The sequence below is a fragment of the Triturus cristatus genome, chromosome 6 (genome assembly GCF_964204655.1).
Source record: "Triturus cristatus chromosome 6, aTriCri1.1, whole genome shotgun sequence".
Taxonomy (NCBI): domain Eukaryota; kingdom Metazoa; phylum Chordata; class Amphibia; order Caudata; family Salamandridae; genus Triturus; species Triturus cristatus.
In genome coordinates, this window is record NC_140589.1 from 1477212406 (window position 1) to 1477230996 (window position 18591).

Here is an 18591-nt window from a genome sequence, read left to right on the forward strand (position 1 = left end):
AAGTAATTGTTGATCAGACACTCATATGAATTTGATAGAGGAGGCTGATTAGAGCAACATATCCAGAAGAAAATGATCAGCTGGCGTTATTGGAGGAGCTACAGGCAAAACTGGATAAGGGGTTACTTATTGAATCGGATGAAGCTCTAAAGATGCGCAGGGTTGAAAATGGAAAAAAATGTAGGTCATGAGGCCAGACCAACAATTTGAGGAAACAGAGGTAAATGTTAGTTTATTAAGATTGGGTGAGGGACTGTGAACATGTAAGTGAAATAGGTGTTGGGATCCTCTATAGGTGAATTAATGGGGTTAAGTGGCTGGTTAAATAGTGAGGATAAACGGGATGTTTTGAGAAGGAGCGGAACTGGACAATTAACTAGAAACTATTGCAAGTGGTGTCAGCAGCACCACTGTTCTGACTGTGGTGGGATGTGGATACAATGCAGTAGATCAAGCAGCTAAGACAAAGCACTAACTGAGATAATGCAAATGTTCATAATGCAATTGGTTTTTAACAGTAAAGTGAGGAGACATCCATGTGAGGATGGTGCATTTTTTAGAGGTAGCATGCATTCTATAGATCTCTCTTAATTGAAGAGGGAACGGGAGTGCGCTTCGAGCCACTGCTTTACGACTCATGAAGAGTATATACCAAGTTATCAAAGTTGCGAGGTCACTTTCAGCATGGTTTCTCTCTCATACCAAACAAAAACAGTTCGCTGTCGGAGGCAAACCTATGACCTAATGTAGAATTCGATTTTCCTCCTGCCTGTTTTTGTACCAGTTGATCTATGCCTTTTAACGAAAATAAACCCTGCTTTCCTTTCGTTTTTTCAAGTTGGTAGAATTGTCCAAAGCTCAAGACATCGAAGCTGGTGACGGCACAACATCTGTTGTTATTATTGCAGGTGCCCTCTTGGATTCCTGCTCAAGGCTTCTTCAAAAAGGTAAGATTTAAAACTTGTGCTCATTAAAAAATATTTTTATTTTGGCAACACTGCAAACATTTTTAATTGAAATTATGTAAGTAACGGAAAATGTCATATGTGTAATGCATGTCCAAAATAGATTGTTGCAAAAAGAGGATCTAACTTTATATTCCAGTTGCTTTGCATAAGTTAATAAAGTCACCAGTTATGGTTTGGCACAAGTACTTTTTATGTGGACTGTGGTCAGAAGTTGCATACATTGTTTGAAAATAGTGATTGGTAAGTATCTTCTGTTCTTCATTATGGGGAATGCTTCCTGTTGAGCCACGTGCAACGCTGAGAAAAGCACCACATACAAGGGGATGGATGTGTCTCTTATCTATCAGATAGCAATATTGGACTTGTCCACATATGACTGAGGAGCAAACTTTTCGATAACTAAGCTTTGAATTCCGTCAGGGCCAGAGGCTTCTCTGCTTTAATGCTAACCAATTTTTCCTGGTGACTTTTAACTAAATATGGTCATGAACTTAGTCATGACTGGCTTCTGCCAGAGCTGCAGAAGCATTGTGTAGCTGCACCAGATCTTGAACAAGGGAAAAAAAGTCAAACTTATCTTGAATATTAACAACCCTTACAGCTAACAGCATTCAGAATTTTAGGAGTATTGCCAGACCCAGTTTATTTTGCATTTACGGCCTTCCTCGGAGGTTAGCTTTCCTTGAAGCTGAAACAGGCTTTCTTAGTGTCTTCCCACAAACTTGTAGCTAGCAAATGCATCTTTCCTCGTAAACCGCAGATATGATCACAACTAACTTCTCAGCTTAGGTATTGCCGCATGCATTCTTTTTCATACTATGAGTTCTTCTGCGCCTTACATTTTTTCCTTTACCCAGACACCGGTTGGATTTAGCAGCGCATCTATCAGTTGCAGGCAATCCAACAGCATTATTTCTTTCTGAAACTCTGGCTTTTCAGTTCAGACCACACGTTTTTCAGATTTAGTAAGGGATAATCACATCTTTAAATATTAACGTTTTGAATGACGTGTCCATTATATGGTACATAGTTTGCTTATCCATATTTGGCTTCAGCAGGATGTTCACTGACCTAAAGTCTTTCGAGATGCGCTAAAGGAGAAATTTTGGTAAATTGCTAAAGCAATTGTACTTTCCAGGAGTAATGCAACAATCTCCTCTCAGATTTTAGTTGATGGTGGCAATGTGATTCTGGTTTTACTTGCAATTTTGATTCGGGACTGCCCACTCACTTCACTCTTTCTGATAGTAGGTTCTCTCATTTCCTTTGAAGAGGGGTCCCTTGCTTTAATCATGTCTAGAACGTGTACGAGGTGGGCTTGTTGCATATTTGGGACTGCGAGTTGTCAGTGGACTAGAAAGTGCTTTGTTCAGTTTGACCCTGTGTGCTGCCCAAAAATGCTGTTTGTGAGGGGGCGTGGTGTCTATCTGTTACGTCTATCTAGTATGTACATACTCTTGGTCCTTTTCTACTCTATCGGTGTCTGGTGGTTGAGGAGCTCTTCAGCCTATTCCATTTGACCTCGGAGTTAATTTACTCCTGCTTGAGTGAAACTTACCCATGCCCCCATTTCCTGAGATTTGGCTGTCTCCTCATCAGGTGCCTTCAAGTGGAGGTGCATAGACTGTGCACATGAGCTAGCACTATCTGATCTCATTGCTGACACTGGGCAGAGTTTCTCAGAATGTGGCAACCTACTGCAGGAAGGTGCTCATTCAGGATTGGGAGCCCCTAGACTTTCCAATATGGTAGATCCTCCATTTTGGTTGTGAGGAGTATATGATTGACTCATGAGCTGGTACTTAGTTCATCTCGACTCAGCCAGACACAAGGCTTACACTTCATTCAAGAAAAAGTGACCGGAGTGGCAACTCTGGTAGGCTGCTATTTTAAATCCAGACGTGACCTACGTCTGGGAAAACCTGCAAGGTCACTTTGCCTTGTGACCAGTGAAAGAAGGAAGTTCTACCTGCCTGCAAAGTTTTCTGGATTTTGCTTGTCTAGAGCAGTGACCTTTTCGCGAAGCCCAGCTGTCAGAACAAACTGTGAGGTTGAGAACATGAATCTGCTCTGGAGCCACATGGTCATCTAGGCCCAGCTGCCATGAAAGAAGAAAGATCATCAAATGGGTTGAGGGCGTGCTCCATTGTCTTTGAGGAAGGTGAGCCTGCATTCTCTTATGCCATCTGTCCGTACAGTACTTATACCCACCTTGTCTCAGTCACAGTGGGGCTTTGCACTTCTTGCTTGGAATACGGTTCTTCTGGCTGGGGGGAGGTTTTTCCTGAACTGTGTGAACCATTTATATTTCTGGACATACTGCCCTCAACCCTCTCTTCTTTACAGCAGGCCAGTGGCTACTGGTACCATCTTGGCTTGCTGTGGGCGAGATTCGGGCCCTGTAGGAGAGGCACCATTGGGATGCTATTTTCGTAGTATCCAATCACTAGCAAATGCAACAACAAACCAGACCATAATCCCAGAACTCAAGAATTGTGTCCCTCGACAGTACACTTGTGCCCAGGCACATAGTCACAAAGGGCCCCCAGATTGTGGGTTGGGCTTTTGTTTCGATGGTGGGTTTTTGAGAGCGGATATTTTTTGTTTTTAGAGATCTCTTTGAATCAAGGGCTTAGGCTGTAAAAAGGGGTACGCCTTTCACTCGTGGGCATCCTTCGGCACCATGATATTTGATTAAAGGGAGGTTGGTGAATCTGTATCCTGCCAGTCAACCTCCATACGTTTCTAAAAGACCTGACTACTTCCAGAAAGGCCAGAGTTACCTAAAGTATTTTCCCTAGGCTAAAATCGGCCATTAACTTTAATGTTGGCAAAATTCTAGAATCTTATGTCAAGGAAGTACGATTTTGTTGTTTTATAACTTGTGCCAAGAAGGTGTGAGGACCTTCTAGTTTATTATAATTTAGAATTAACTTTTTGCTTACTTACTAATAAGTTATTTTCTGTTTGCGACTTCAAACCAGTCTCTAAGTCCCTCCACCGCTTGGAGTAAACTCTGGCTTCTCCTCCTCACAACCCTGACAGTCAAGTGCCTAAAGTGATACTCGTTGGCTTTCTAATTTTCAATGTACCAATATTGTGACACTTTGAGACGTGGCAAAGGACAGTACCCATACGGCATACTGCAGAGTAACAAGTGACTGCCTCGGGCCTCAAGAACTGACTTTCTACTTGGCTTACTAGAACGCCTTGAAAAACTTTGAAAAAGTGTTATTGGAAGCATATTTTATAATACCACAGTAATTGGGCAATTTGTGTCATTCACATGCATTTCCTTTATATATTTTTTTAAGGAATCCATCCTACTATTATCTCCGAATCGTTCCAGAAGGCTGTTGACAAAGGGATTGAAGTCTTGACCAACATGTCTCAACCAGTTCTGTTGAGTGACAGAGAAACGTTGCTAAACAGTGCAACTACTTCTTTGAACTCAAAGGTAGTGTATTTCTTCATTATTTAAATGTGTACGATTTCCAACCTTTGTAGTTCTTCTATTTCGGAAATGTAAGATCTCTATAACACGGGTACTGCAAATAAGAATTGCTGTAAAGAAAAAAAAAAAAAGTAAGATGGTGAGCTTGCATATGTATGCACCATTTTGTGTGAATCCAATCCAGTTTTTATCCCTTTCATTATACACACTTTCTTTATACACACTTTCTTTACTCACAAGTTGGGACCTTAACTCGTCTGAGTTCCTAATGTTCTGATGAGTATTCAGTTTACATGCAGAGAAGATACTTGGCTCTTGAGGTATGCTCTCTTAAACCCACACCTTTACATTTTAATAAAATGTTCCAAAATAAACAAATGTAGTTCTGTGGCCACAGAATTAGTCCAGTAAAGTAACAGCTGAAAGATAGTCTTCTGTAGTGTCATCAGGAATTGTATTAGTGAAACGATTTAGATGATTTGAGCTTAGCTATGGTTTTCATCAACTCACATTGGGTGATTTCTTTGAATTGTAGCAAGTTTCCCTGGATCTGCTATTAATGACGTGGAAGAAGTAGCAAAGCATTTGCTAGATTTAACTTCTCATCAAAGACGTGAGCAGGAGGATTAGCCACTTGAGCAACTACAAAGAGTTGTCTGTGGGTGGGTAACTGTTTAGAGTTTTAATATGAGAAGCATTCATGTTAGGCATGCTTCTTACAGATTATTTTAACAGACAGTTGATTATCAACGTTTGAGAGTGGATGTCTCCTTTTTTTCAACCACTCTTAAAGTTTCTATAGGGTTTCAATTCCCCACAGACCTTTCAGCTCCGGATCATCTAGGCAGAAGGATATAAAGCATGCAATTGATTAGAGTGCTCTTCGTTTGATGAATACTTATGAAAAGGTTCTTTGCCCGCTCTGCAGCACAGAAACCTATTTCCCAGTAATGATTCGGACAAGCCAGTGCTTGCAGGTTCCAGATTGGAGTGCACTAATCAAACTGATTAAAGTATTTGGCTCACCCCCAGACTTTGGACTGTTAATTTGGGTCCATAGTCAACTACTCAGTTGTTGAGTTCCTCTTCCGCTTACCCCTTCGTATTTATCACTTCATGGAAGCGCCCTTTAGTTTCCCCAAGCCTACTGAAAGGAGTGAATATACCTGTGCCATAGAGAGAGTGAGTGGCATACCCAGCTCAGGACAACCGTAAATCTGCATGACTTAATCGCCATTTGTTGAAGTGAAGTTTAAGTTAGTAATGCTATCTCAATTCTTTAATATTGCTTGCTGTGAGGTGTTGTTAGTCGGGGTTGGGGAACAGAACCACAGAGGGTAAGGCAAGCAGGCTTGCTTTGTGCTATAAGCGAATAGGATTCATATGTTCGAGGCATGTGGGCTGCTGAATTCATATCTGTGCATAGATCGCCGCCTAGTGTTGGGTCCGGATGATTGCACGTTGTTGTCCTGGAAGAGTCTTTGAAGTATCCTGGGATAGGTGACTCCTCCCCTGGACTACAGTGCGCATGGGCATCCTCTCCATCCTCAGATTGTTTTTTTCCGCCATTGGGTTCGGATGTGCTTATCTTGACTCAAGTTAGGAAAAACTTTTTCTAGGCCAAAAGGCCTTTAGTTCGCGTCGGTACTGTTCCCGATCGGTATCGATAGTATCTTGTTAGTTTACTAACTTCCAGAACCAACTTTTTCGCTTCCTACCCGACCATCGACCCGTCATCGACGATGGAATCGAGGACACCATTCAAGCGGTGTCCGGTATGTAATGCGAAATATCCCCACATCGACGTCCATCCGGTGTGCAACAAATGCCTTTCACCGGATCACGACGAATCTACATGTATGGCCTGTGCCCAATTCCGATCCAAGAAGACTCTCCGGAATCGACTAGCAGCGAGACTCGAAGCGCAGCAAGCGGCACCGGCTGACATCTTCAGCGCTGAGACCGAAGATGTCGAAGACGTGGAGAACCTACCCTCCAGCCCCGTTTCCGAACACGACTCCGGCTCGGAAGACGTCGAAGAAAGCCTCTTTCGCAGAGACGAAGACGACACCGAGGTAGGAGACTACAATGAGGCCTTGGGGGCCGAAGAGAGTAGCTCCGATGACGAGCAAGGCCTACCCGTACAGACTGAGGACATCCCAGTGCGCCAGTCTATGGCTCCGGTCGAGGGATCGCCTTCGGGCCTTACCCAAGACCTATCCCGCAGTTCTTCGGCCCCGCCCTCTGGCCCGGCCTCAGACATTCAGCGGCAGCCATTAATACCCAAACCGGCTGGTTTCCCTTCTTCGAAACCGAAAGCTGTATTGGTTCAACTGAAACCGAAACCGAAAGTAACGCTGGTCGGATCGAGGCCCACCACACCTTCGACGCCAGCAAAACCCATCGGCACCGAGCGCACCAAACGAGACTTCGGTGCCGAGCTTGCAACGGCCGACGTCGGCGTCGACATATGGAAGAAGACCTTCGGTGCCACCAAACCTACTCGGCTCCCGGCACCGACGCAATCGACTCCGACCCCAAAGGTCAAACTGCCTGCTGCGTCTCACACCGCTTCGACAGCACCACCAAAGGCACACTCATCGAAGACTTCGACGGCCATTACCGCCCCTCGACTCGATGACTCACCGGCGCCGAAAAAGTCCACGCCCGCTTCTACGGAACCGGTCGGCGCAAAGGAATCGATGGCGCTCCAGGTGCGGCCCGTTGCTGCGCAACGCACCAAACACAAAACAGTCCTCCAGGACACATCGGGCTCCGAGCCAATAAAAGCTCCAACAGCCTCTTCGGCACCGGCCAACATTACTTTTGGCCTGCCGCCATCCACGGCCCCGAAACTGTTCCAAATCAGGACACGGGTCACCCACACCACGATCACGCCTGCCGAACGTTCTCCTGCGGAGACGTCTCCGTCACATATCATCGACGCCGACACCGGCAGGATGCTGCTCCACAAAAGGACAATAACTTCAGAGCCAGCTTTGGACTCCTTCCGGATCCCACTTAAAAGAAAGCTGCCAGTGGTTTCGGAACCGGTTCTTTACGAACCTCTCCATTCCCCCTACCAGGATCCACAGTCCTTCTCTCCCACACACTCCGACACAGATGTTTTGGAGGACTACATGGGTGACCACGTCCCCTACCCCGGAGAGATGGACCCTGAAGGCCAACAGGACCCTGATCAAGCTTGGGATGACCCTGTCGACTCCGGTGCACCTATAGATGCACAGGACCCGCAACTCTATGGAGCAAAAACATCTCCCACAGAGGACACTGCCGCGTTCAACGCCTTAATTGAACGTGCTGCGGCCAATCATGGGGTGCAACTTCACTGACACCGTAGAGGACGACTTTCTCATGGACACTTTCGCATCCTCAGAAAGGAACATAAAAACTCTACCCATGTTGAAGGGTGTCCTCAAACCAGCAAAGGACATCTTCAAGGAACCCACCAGGGCAAGAGTAATAAACCCCAGGATCGACAAAAAATACAGATCGGCGCCTGGGGACCCCACCTACATTAGAGGCCAGTTACCTCTGGATTCAATTGTAGTTGCGAATGCTCGCAAGAGGGCACACTCTCAAACAACAGGTGATGCTCCTCCCCCGGACAAAGAGTGCAAGGTGCTAGAGACCTCCGGCAAACGGGTTGCCGCATAGGCGGCTAACATATGGCGTATTGCCAATACTCAGGCGCTCCTCGCTCGCTACGATCGAGCACACTACGACACATTAGAACAACTACTCCAACATCTCCCTGACCAATACAAAGAAGGTGCAGAGATCCTCATCAGGGAGGGACAGCTCCTCACAAATGCATCCATTAAGTGTGCACTGGATGCCGCGGATACAGCTGCCAGAGCCATAAACACTAGCGTCATGTTGCGACGACATGCCTGGTTGCGAATCTCCGGATTCAAACCTGAGGTACAAAATAACATCCTCAACCAACCTGTCAACCCCGACTACTTATTCGGGCCGGAGGTTGACACCACCCTAGAGAAAATAAAAAAAGACACGGACACTGCAAAGTCCATGGGGGCTCTACAAACGCAGTCCTTTCGGAGCGGCTCCTTTCGTCGCCCCGGAAATAGAGGAGCAGGTAGAGGACAGGGGTCACAGCAAACATACAACAAAGGCAACACACAGAGCACCTACGACAAAAACACCCGGGGTGGATATCGTGGCTCCAGCACAAAGGGCAGAGGACGCGGCTACGGCAACACCAGGTCCTCCCCCAAGAACAAGCAGTGACGCCCTCTCCCGACCACATAACACCTGTCGGGGGAAGGCTACAAAGGTTCCTGTCCACGTGGAACTCCATCACCACGGACAGGTGGGTCAAAGATATTGTCAAATACGGTTACTGCCTAGAATTAACCTCAACTCCACCCACAATACCTCCAAAAAACCGTCCTATGTCCTCAGAGCACTTAACGCTCTTACAGCAGGAGGTGCAAAGTATGCTACTAAAAGGTGCAATAGAGGTCGTACCCGTCCACGAGCAAGGTACGGGGGTGTACTCCCTGTACTTTTTAATACCAAAAAAGGACGGGTCGCTCAGACCTATATTAGACCGGAGACCCCTGAACCGGTACATTCTCTCCGAGCATTTTCACATGCTCACTTTACAGCAAGTCCTCCCGCTGCTCAAGCAGGGAGACTTCCTGGCCACACTGGACCTCAAAGATGCGTATTTCCACATACCCATTCACCCCTCACACAAAAAATACCTCAGGTTCACTGTTCAGGGGCAGCACTACCAGTTCAAAGTCCTTCCCTTCGGTGTGACAACAGCACCCAGGGTTTTCACAAAGTGCCTAGCTACTGTAGCGGCACATCTGCGGAGGCAGCACATACACGTCTACCCTTACCTGGACGACTGGCTCATTCAAGCAAAGTCAGCCCAACAATGTGCCAGCCACATGTCCCGCACCATTCACCTCCTTCACAGTTTGGGGTTCTCACTAAATTACCCAAAGTCCCATCTCCAGCCTGCACACGTACAACAGTACCTAGGTGCGACCATAGACACTCTGGCGGCCACAGCTCAGCCAAATTTAGTGAGAATCAACAGCATACAGATGCTAATTTCCAAGTTCAAACCACAACACTCCCTGCCCGCGCGAGTGTTCATGCAGTTGATAGGCATGATGGCCTCTTGCATTTTCATAGTCCCACACGCGAGACTACATATGCGCCCGCTCCAGGAGTGCTTAGCACGTCAGTGGAATCAGGCTCAAGGACCGTTGAAAGACCTAGTGTTGGTGAGCGGTCGGGCATACAACTCTCTGCATTGGTGGAATCCACAAAACCTTTGCAAGGGCTGACCGTTCCAAGAGCCTGTTCCACAAATAATACTGACAGCAGACGCGTCTCTCCAGGGATGGGGAGCTCATGTACTCAATTACACAGTGCAGGGACTATGGACAACACAACAAAGGAAGAGGCACATCAACATTCTGGAATTGATGGCGATCTTCCTCGCGATAAAAGCGTTCAAAGTACACTTGTGCAACAAAGTCGTGTTGATCCGGACGGACAACATGACTGCCATGTACTACATACAGAAGCAGGGAGGAACACTCTCTCCACAGTTGTCTCATCTGGCTCAGAGCATGTGGAAGTGGGCCATTCAGAGGAACATGTTCCTCATGGCAGAACACCTCCCCGGCAAGGACAACCAGATGGCGGATCTGCTCAGCAGACACAGCCACCAGATGCACGAGTGGGAGTTACACCCATCAGTACTCCAACCGTACTTCCAGCAGTGGGGTCATCCAGAGATAGACCTATTCGCCACAAGCGAAAACGCAAAATGCCAAAGCTTTGCCGCCAGGTTCCCACATCCGCAGTCGCAGGGCAATGCGATATGGATGAACTGGTCCGGCAGATTTGCGTACGCTTTTCCCCCAGCACCACTAATACCGCTGGTGGCACGCAAACTCAGACAACACTCACTGACACTCATCCTGGTTGCTCCAACGTGGGCACGCCAGCCGTGGTACACCACCTTTCTCGAACTCTCCGTGGTGCCGCATCAACGGCTGCGGGTCAAACCCGAGCATTTGACGCAGAACCATGGAGAGGTTCAGCACCCAGATCCGCAACAGCTGAACCTGGCAATCTGGCTCCTGAAGTCCTAGAGTTTGGCTACCTCAACCTGCCACCTGACTGTATGGACATCATTAAGGAGGCCAGGAGACCCACTACCAGAGCTTGCTATGCAGCCAAATGGAAGAGGTTCGTCATTTATTGCAATAATAATATCAACCCGCTAGACGCATCCATCCAAAACATTATTTGTTACCTATTACACCTCTACCGATGCAATCTGGCGTACACCTCTATACGTGTCCATTTGACCGCAATATCAGCCTATCTACAGACCAGGCAGCACCTCTCTCTATTCAGAGTGCCTGCCATCAAAGCATTCTAGGAAGGACTCAAACGAGTCATTCCTCCTAGCCACCCACCAGCCCCAATGTGGAACCTCAACTTGGTCCTCACATGCCTGATGAGTCCACCCTTTGAACCTCTACACTCATGCGAGATTCAATTCCTTACCTGGAAAGTAGCTTTCCTAGTAGCGATAACTTCTTTACGAAGAGTTAGTGAACTCCAGGCACTGACCGTCCAAGAGCCTTTTATACAAGTTCACGCCAACAGGGTTGTACTACGTACCAACCCCAAGTTCATGCCCAAGGTGGTATCGCAGTTCCACATGAATCAGACTATTGAACTGCCGGTTTTCTTTCAAAACCCACAGACTGTCGCTGAAAGGGCACTCCATACCCTAGATGTAAAGAGGGCCCTCATGTATTATATCGACAGGACCAAACCCTTTAGGAAAACACAACTTTTCGTTACCTTTGCCCCACACCACAAAGGTGACGCTATCTCCAAAGCAGGTATAGCCAGATGGATCGTTAAATGTATTCAAATTTGCTATCAAAAGGCTAAACGCACTTTAACGATTCCCCCACGAGCCCACTCAACACGTAAGTTAGGGGCCTCCATGGCTTTCCTAGGAAACATTCCTTTGCATGATATATGTAGAGCAGCCACCTGGTCCACTACACATACATTTACCAAACACTATTGTGTAGATGTACAATCAAAACAGCAGGCAGCTGTAGGACAGGCTGTTCTCAACTCTTTTTCAGACCGCTGCAGCTGGCACTGGTAGCCGCCGCTAATAGAGGGCACTGCTATGTATTCTATGCACAGATATGAATTCAGCAGCCCACATGCCTCAAACTGAATATGCTACTTACCAGTATGCATCTGTTCTTGGCATGTAGGGCTGCTGACATTCATATCGCCCTCCCTCCTCCCCGGCGCCTGTAGCAGCTGCAGCTCTCAGAATTACTGTAAAGCATGGTCATCACTTTCTGTATCTACTCCATCACTGCCACAATGGCGAAAAACAATCTGAGGATGGAGAGGATGCCCATGCGCACTGTAGTCCAGGGGAGGAGTCACCTATCCCAGGATACTTCAAAGACTCTTCCAGGACAACAACGTGCAATCATCCGGACCCAACACTAGGCGGCGATCTATGCACAGATATGAATGTCAGCAGCCCTACATGCCAAGAACAGATGCATACTGGTAAGTAGCATATTCATTCTGCATCTTTGATTAGAGGCAGGGACTGTGCAGGTAGTCTAGTCGGTGACTAGGTTTTTCCCTTGTAATCAGCACACATTTACAAAAGCCTCATTGATGGTATCTCATCCTAAGCTGTAATAGAATAAGTCCCTAAAGAGCATACACACTGTATTTAAAATAGTTGTGTAGGTATGAAACATCCTTTCATTCCTTGGAGCACGCCTTCAGAATGCATGATGTACACTTTACTTACCTTAAGAATATTTGTTTTCTTTTAAACAATTCAGTATTTCAGTGATGTATCTGATATAGTCCCTTTGAGAATGACGGTAGATAAAGTAGAGATCTGTTTTAAATTGGTTGAAAATCAATTACACGACACCCAAATAGCAGGTATAGCTTTAGGATGTGACTTTCTTCTTATGTGGAATACACTTCTAAAAGATTTCTCGTTGTAACACAGGAAGCATGCCTTTCCTACTCCTTTCAGAAAGAGGTCAAAATCCTTCTTTTTTTTTTTTTGGGCTAAAGCATACACATGATGCTTCCTTTCTTCTTTTGGTACTTTTAGGTGGTTTCTCAATATTCTAGTCTGCTTTCTCCAATGAGCGTGGATGCAGTGATGAAAGTGATTGACCCAGCTACAGCTACTGGTGTGGATCTTAGAGATATAAAAATTGTCAAGAAGCTGGGGTAGGTAGCACTTTCCTCTTTTAACACACATGAAGTTGAAGGAAGTGGTTGATGAATGTGTTGTGCTGAAAAATAAAGTAGTTTGTTGAATGAGTCATGTTCCTCTTTCTCACTCTTATCCAGTGGAACAATTGATGATTGCGAAATGGTTGAAGGTTTGGTGTTGACTCAGAAGTTGGCCAGTACTGGAGTATCTCGTGTGGAGAAGGCAAAGATCGGTCTCATTCAGTTCTGCTTGTCTGCGCCAAAGACTGATGTGAGTATATTATTCATCATCTCATACTGATGCTAAAATTAAAACAAATAGTTTATGAAGCAAGAGGTTTAAAACTGTTTTAATTGATTTACTATCAAAGGCAGTGAATTGAAATGGAACATTATCATGCAGACATACTAACTGCCATTGAGATTACTTTTTGTTTTTTAATGAAAGCAAATTGTCCTTTAAGTAGGGAACCAAGGCTAACTATTGGTATCTTTTAATGTGTATTGCCATTCTGAAGAGAAAAACGAAGTCTGCAGACGTGTGGGGTTCCCCATGCCACTTTCACTCACATGCAAGTGTCCCAGAACCCCTAAAAGACAATCTTTTCAGATTTCCAGCATGTAGTTAGTTCCATTTTTTGACTCTTGCTTGGTGCCAAAAGGGCCTGGGTAAAAACCCAAATGTGACATTTCATTCTAACAAATAGTGTTGAATAATAGGCGCTGTGATGAGCTTTAGAAGCTTATGCTACTTGTAGTAAGTGTGTCTGCCCACTCGCACGCTGTGTTACCTTGGTACTCCTCAGCCCTGTCACCTCTATTCTCGTTTTCAGTGTGTGACATGGACTGTTATGGTCTTCTCTGGGGTACAGTATGCTTTCTAAAGATGTCTCTTCGATTATTTATTTTTCCCCAGTTTTTTCATTGTCTGCCCTTTGTATTCGTTCTTTATTGAGGCGCTCTTATATTGGTGGCCGCTAAAGAGATCTCTATTCTATTGGCAAAATGACATGAGGTGAAAAAGGAAAACCAATGCAGCGACCCTCCTTCCCGGAGAGGAAGTCCAAACTTGAAAACTTTGCTCTAGAAATTAGATCCTCTTAGGGGAGGGAGAGTTTGAGGGGCATCTACTTCTAGAGGGTGGAAAAACTAAAGTAAGCAGATGACCACTTTCTGTTTTTCAAAACATCCCCGGTCCAGTGACAAAGAATATTTAGCTGGCTGGCTGCTGGCTCGGTCTCTGTGCAGGAAGTGGTGTTGTGGTAACATCACTGGAGACATATAGCACCCACCTCCAAATTAATTTGAAGGCCATTCACGAGTGGAAAGCAAAGCTCTTTATGGCCAGTGCTAGGAAGGAGCATTGTGTCAGACAGTCCAAGAGCTAGAATCAGGAAAAGGTCCATACCTCCATCTCACTCCTCCCTGTCCTCAAAGGAAAAATAGAGACTCCATAAGAAGAAAAAGAAACTCCTATTCTCCCATAAGCACAGGGGCAAGTCTTCACCCTGTGCTTCTCCCCCGCTCTTTTCTCTTAGAACCTGAGTTAGACACTATCTCTCCCAGTGCCCAGGATGATACCCACACCTGCATACCAGGAGGTCCTGGGGCGGATTCTGTCTTCTTCCTACAGGCCGTGCTGAACATGTTCCAGGGAGTGGTAGTGCTCTTTGGTGCACCAGGTGGCCCCATTAGACCAATTGGGGATCCACTTCACCTCCTGGTGTAGGAAGCTGACTCTTTATATAGTGTACCAAAGGAAAATTGTTTAAAGCTTTCAGTCAAACCCCAAAATAATTACAGAAGCACAAATGACATTCCAAATGCTCTTTTGTGGTAGTCTGGGCTTACCGGCATTATTGCACACACAAAGGCAGTAAGTGAGACCACAATAAAATAAAGCAATCTGACCCGGATTTTTCCAAAATGACACGTACTTCTATATGAATTTAGATACCAAGATCGGAATCCGGTAAGTACTTTTTGAGTTATGAATATTTCGTTTTTAAAAATAGACAGTGCAGTTTCTGAAGCGTAATGTTATCCTATTGAGGAAAAACATGCACTTCATACGGGTACTTCCCAGTATGTGACAAGGTCCAAGGCAGCGCCACAGGTCACCGCGGGCAGCACTGGGTCGGCTGGGTACAGAGGTGCTTTTCAGCGTTGGGTGCCCAATGTTATCCTATAGAGAAAAACATGTACTGTATTCAGGCACTTAACAGCAACTTACAGGACCATTCTCCAGGACTTGAGGTGAGTGTGGGGCATGATCCAAGGCCACACCAACCGGTCACCTTGGGAGGCTGTAGGGCGTCGGGGTGCAGAGGTATTACGGTCCGGTTGCAAAGGGGCTGCAAGCTGGGACTGGGAGACCAATCCGGCTGAACCAACAAGGGGACTCAAGTCTCATGAAGTTTGGGGATGTGGGTCACCTTTGGTTCCCTTTGGGCCAGAGCGGCCAGTGCAAAGGTGTTATGAGGCATCAGGTTTTCGTCACCAAAGCCACTCGCAGTAGAGGGAGCCTGCACAAAGATGCTGCAGGCAGGGTCGGTGAGTTCAGTGTGGGCAAACCCAAGGTGGACTTTAGCGTAGTCTGGCAGGTCGGCATGGTTAGGGCCAATTTAGTTGCTTCCCCTCTGTCCTCGCAGCTCTTCGATGCCCTTCTTAGGTCGGCAGGAATCTGATTTCTTGTGCCCCCTTAAATACTAGATTTTAGGACATTAGGAGAGTACAGGATTGTAGCCAATGGACCACTTACCCCTGGAGTCACTACGCCCCCTATATGGCCCCTTCCTGTGGGAAGTAGGCATAACCCTGTCCCAGAGTCCATAATTCTGCCATCACCAAGATGGCAGACTTTTAAATTTCGTATCCACATCAGATAGCCCACCTTATAGGTGGAACTAGTCTGAGGGTGGGCACGCCTCTTTGACTACTAATGTTCCCTCATATCCTGACTCCAAATGGGCCCTGGTCAGAGGAGGAGGGGGGGAGGGTGGGGGGGGGGGTCGGCATCCCCTCACCTCTGAGGGAAACCAGATGTGCACACGAAGGCAGTGGGCTCTTTGAAGCTCGCTGCCTTAACATGCTAGTTTACCAGCCTTCCTGGACAAGACGTAACCCCCTAACCCCCCCCCCCCCCCCCCCCCCCCCCCAGAGCAGGCATTGTTCCTGAGAGCATGGACTCTCACCCCTGGGGGTCAGAAACTTGTCTGCGATGGCAGGCTGGACTAGACCAGTCAGCCAGCACTCTAGAGGGCTGGTAGGTTTGAGGCGGTACTGTGTGTATTAATAAATTCATCACTGGAGTCAGTGTAGGTTTATTAATATGAGATGTTTGATACCAAATACCCATAGGTTTCAGTGAAGCCATTATATAGCTGGGGAACTTGTTTTGATTGGTGCCCAGTAAATACCTTAAGATGGCTTTCCTGCTCACTTGTAATGTCAAGTAATAGAACTAGCCATCATAGGGGCATATCTGCTCATGCATATATGTCCTCACATAAAATATAATGCACCCTGCCGTAGTGCTCAGGGGCCTGCTGTAGGGGGAGCGACCCTTGACCCTTCTTGCTCTGTGCCGGTTTCTTTGCCTCGCTGCCCCGCGTCTTTGTGCCCGTTCCCGCCTCGTTTCTCCTCACTGCCCCGCGTCTCTGCGCCCGTTCCCGCCTCGTTTCCCCTTGCTGCCCTGTACCTCTTAACTGCCTTGCCTTCAGTTCCTTCGTTGCCCCCCTTACCTGTGCCTCTTTGCCTTCTGTACCCTTCGTCGTCTCGCTCTGCTCTCGCCACTGCCCATTCGCTGCCCCACCTCCCAGCTGCTCCTCCCTCCCACCTCCCCATATATGCCGCTGGCGCGCCTAAGGCAAGCCTGTCTGCGCCTGGACCGTGCCAGCGCCAGAGCCCGAACCCCTGGTCGCCGCACCCGCTACTTTGAACGCCGTCACTACGATGCCAGCACTCTGCATGCTCTCAACCCCGGACGGACCCACACCTGCTTCAAGGCTGCCCCGAAACGCACACACGGCCCCTTCACCTGCCGAAACTGCACCTACACCAGCTTCAGAACCGACGAACCACCGGCCAAACAAGACCACCTCCAATGCATACTTCTGAATACCCGCTGCGCATGCAAACACGCCGTCGAGCTCTGGGACCTGCTCGACACAACATCCCCGGACATCGCCTTCCTGACAGAGACGTGGATGAACGACTCCTCCGCACCTGACATCGCCATAGCCATCCCAGACGGCTACAAGATCACCTACAGAGACCGCACCAACGGAGTCGGAGGAGGAATCGCCATCGTCCACAAGAACAGCATCAGGATCTCGACTAGCACCGACGACACTCTCCGCGCCGCTGAACACATGCATTTCCAGATCCACACAGACGCCAACTCCACTCTCAGAGGCACCCTCGTCTACCGACCGCCCGGACCACGCCCCCAGTTCAGCGACTCAAATCACAGACTTCATCAGCACGCACGCCCTGACCTCCACCGACTACATCCTCCTCGGAGACCTGAACTTTCACCTTGAGAACAACGACGGCCGCAACACCACAACCCTGATCGACAACCTCGGCAGCCTCGGACTGAGGCAACTCGTCACTACGCCCACCCACTTCGCCGGCCACACGCTCGACCCCATCTTCTCCTCAAGCCCGCACGTCTCCTTCAACCACACCACCGAACTCCCCTGGACCGACCACCGCTGCATCCACTTCCCCTTCCAGAAACCCCCCCACACATCACCGCACCCAACTGGTCCCCCGCCGCTGCTGGAGCAAAATCACCGAAGATCAACTTCATGCAAACCTCGCTCTCAGCCCACCCTCCAACGCAGACGACGGTGCCCACGGCTTCAGACGCTAGAACGAGGACTGCGCCAACACCCTCACCCTACTGAAGAACCCCCCCCCCCCCCAAACGGAGACACCAGCAAGAGGGCCAGCTGGTTAACCCCAGAACTCCAAGCATGCCTGCTGGAAGCTAGAGAAGAAACAGCACAGCAAACAGACCCCGGACAGCCTCGCAGCACACAAGAACACCATCCGCAACCACCACCACCTCATCAGGGATGCCAAAAGGACTCCTTCAAAAACCGCCTCGACGACAACGCACACGACAGCAAGGAGCTTTTCAACGTCGTGAAGGAACTCTCCAACCCCAGCTCCAACACCGACATCCCGCCGTCACAAGCCCTGTGCGACTCCCTCTCCACCTTCTTCCACCGAAAGATAGCAGACATCCACGACAGCTTCAACACCCAGACCGCCCCAACACACAGCAACACAGACGCTCCTCACATCATCGACTACGACCCCCTGCTAGCCTGGGCCAGCGTGAGCATCAATGACACCATCAAGACCATGAGCACAATCCACTCCGGATCTCCGTCAGACCCATTCCCGCACCACGTCTTCAACAAAGCAAGCAGCTCCATTGCACCCCACCTGCGCAACATCATCAACCTCTCCGTCGAGACCGCGACCTTCCCAGAGAGCTGGAAACACGCCGAGATCAACGCTCTTCTCAAAAAACCCAAGAGACCTCAAGAACTTCCGGCCCATCTCTCTGCTCCCGTTCCCAGCCAAGGTCATCGAAGATCATCAACAAACAGCTAACCCAATACCTCAAAGAAAACCGAATCCTGGACCCTTCTCAGTCAGGGTTCCGCAGCAACCACAGCACCGAGACCGCCCTCATCGCCGCCACCAACAGGATCCTGCTGGACAACGGTGAGACCGCGGCACTCCGCCTTCCTAGACCTCTCCGCTGCCTTCGACACAGTCTGCCACAGCACACGACTCCACGCCGCAGGGATCCGAGACCAGGCTCTGGAATGGACCACA

General features: G+C 48.1%; 1 protein-coding gene across 1 annotated transcript in view; it reads left to right on the forward strand.

Annotated features, from left to right (window-relative positions):
* The window catches only part of CCT4 (chaperonin containing TCP1 subunit 4), a 114250-nt gene that overhangs the window by 22909 nt on the left and 72750 nt on the right, over nucleotides 1-18591 (forward strand). Inside the window, exons 4-7 of the mRNA XM_085612579.1 lie at nucleotides 839-947; nucleotides 4283-4425; nucleotides 12626-12747; nucleotides 12871-13003. Coding sequence (XP_085468705.1) covers nucleotides 839-947; nucleotides 4283-4425; nucleotides 12626-12747; nucleotides 12871-13003 — 507 coding nt within the window. The remainder of the gene's footprint in view (nucleotides 1-838; nucleotides 948-4282; nucleotides 4426-12625; nucleotides 12748-12870; nucleotides 13004-18591) is intronic.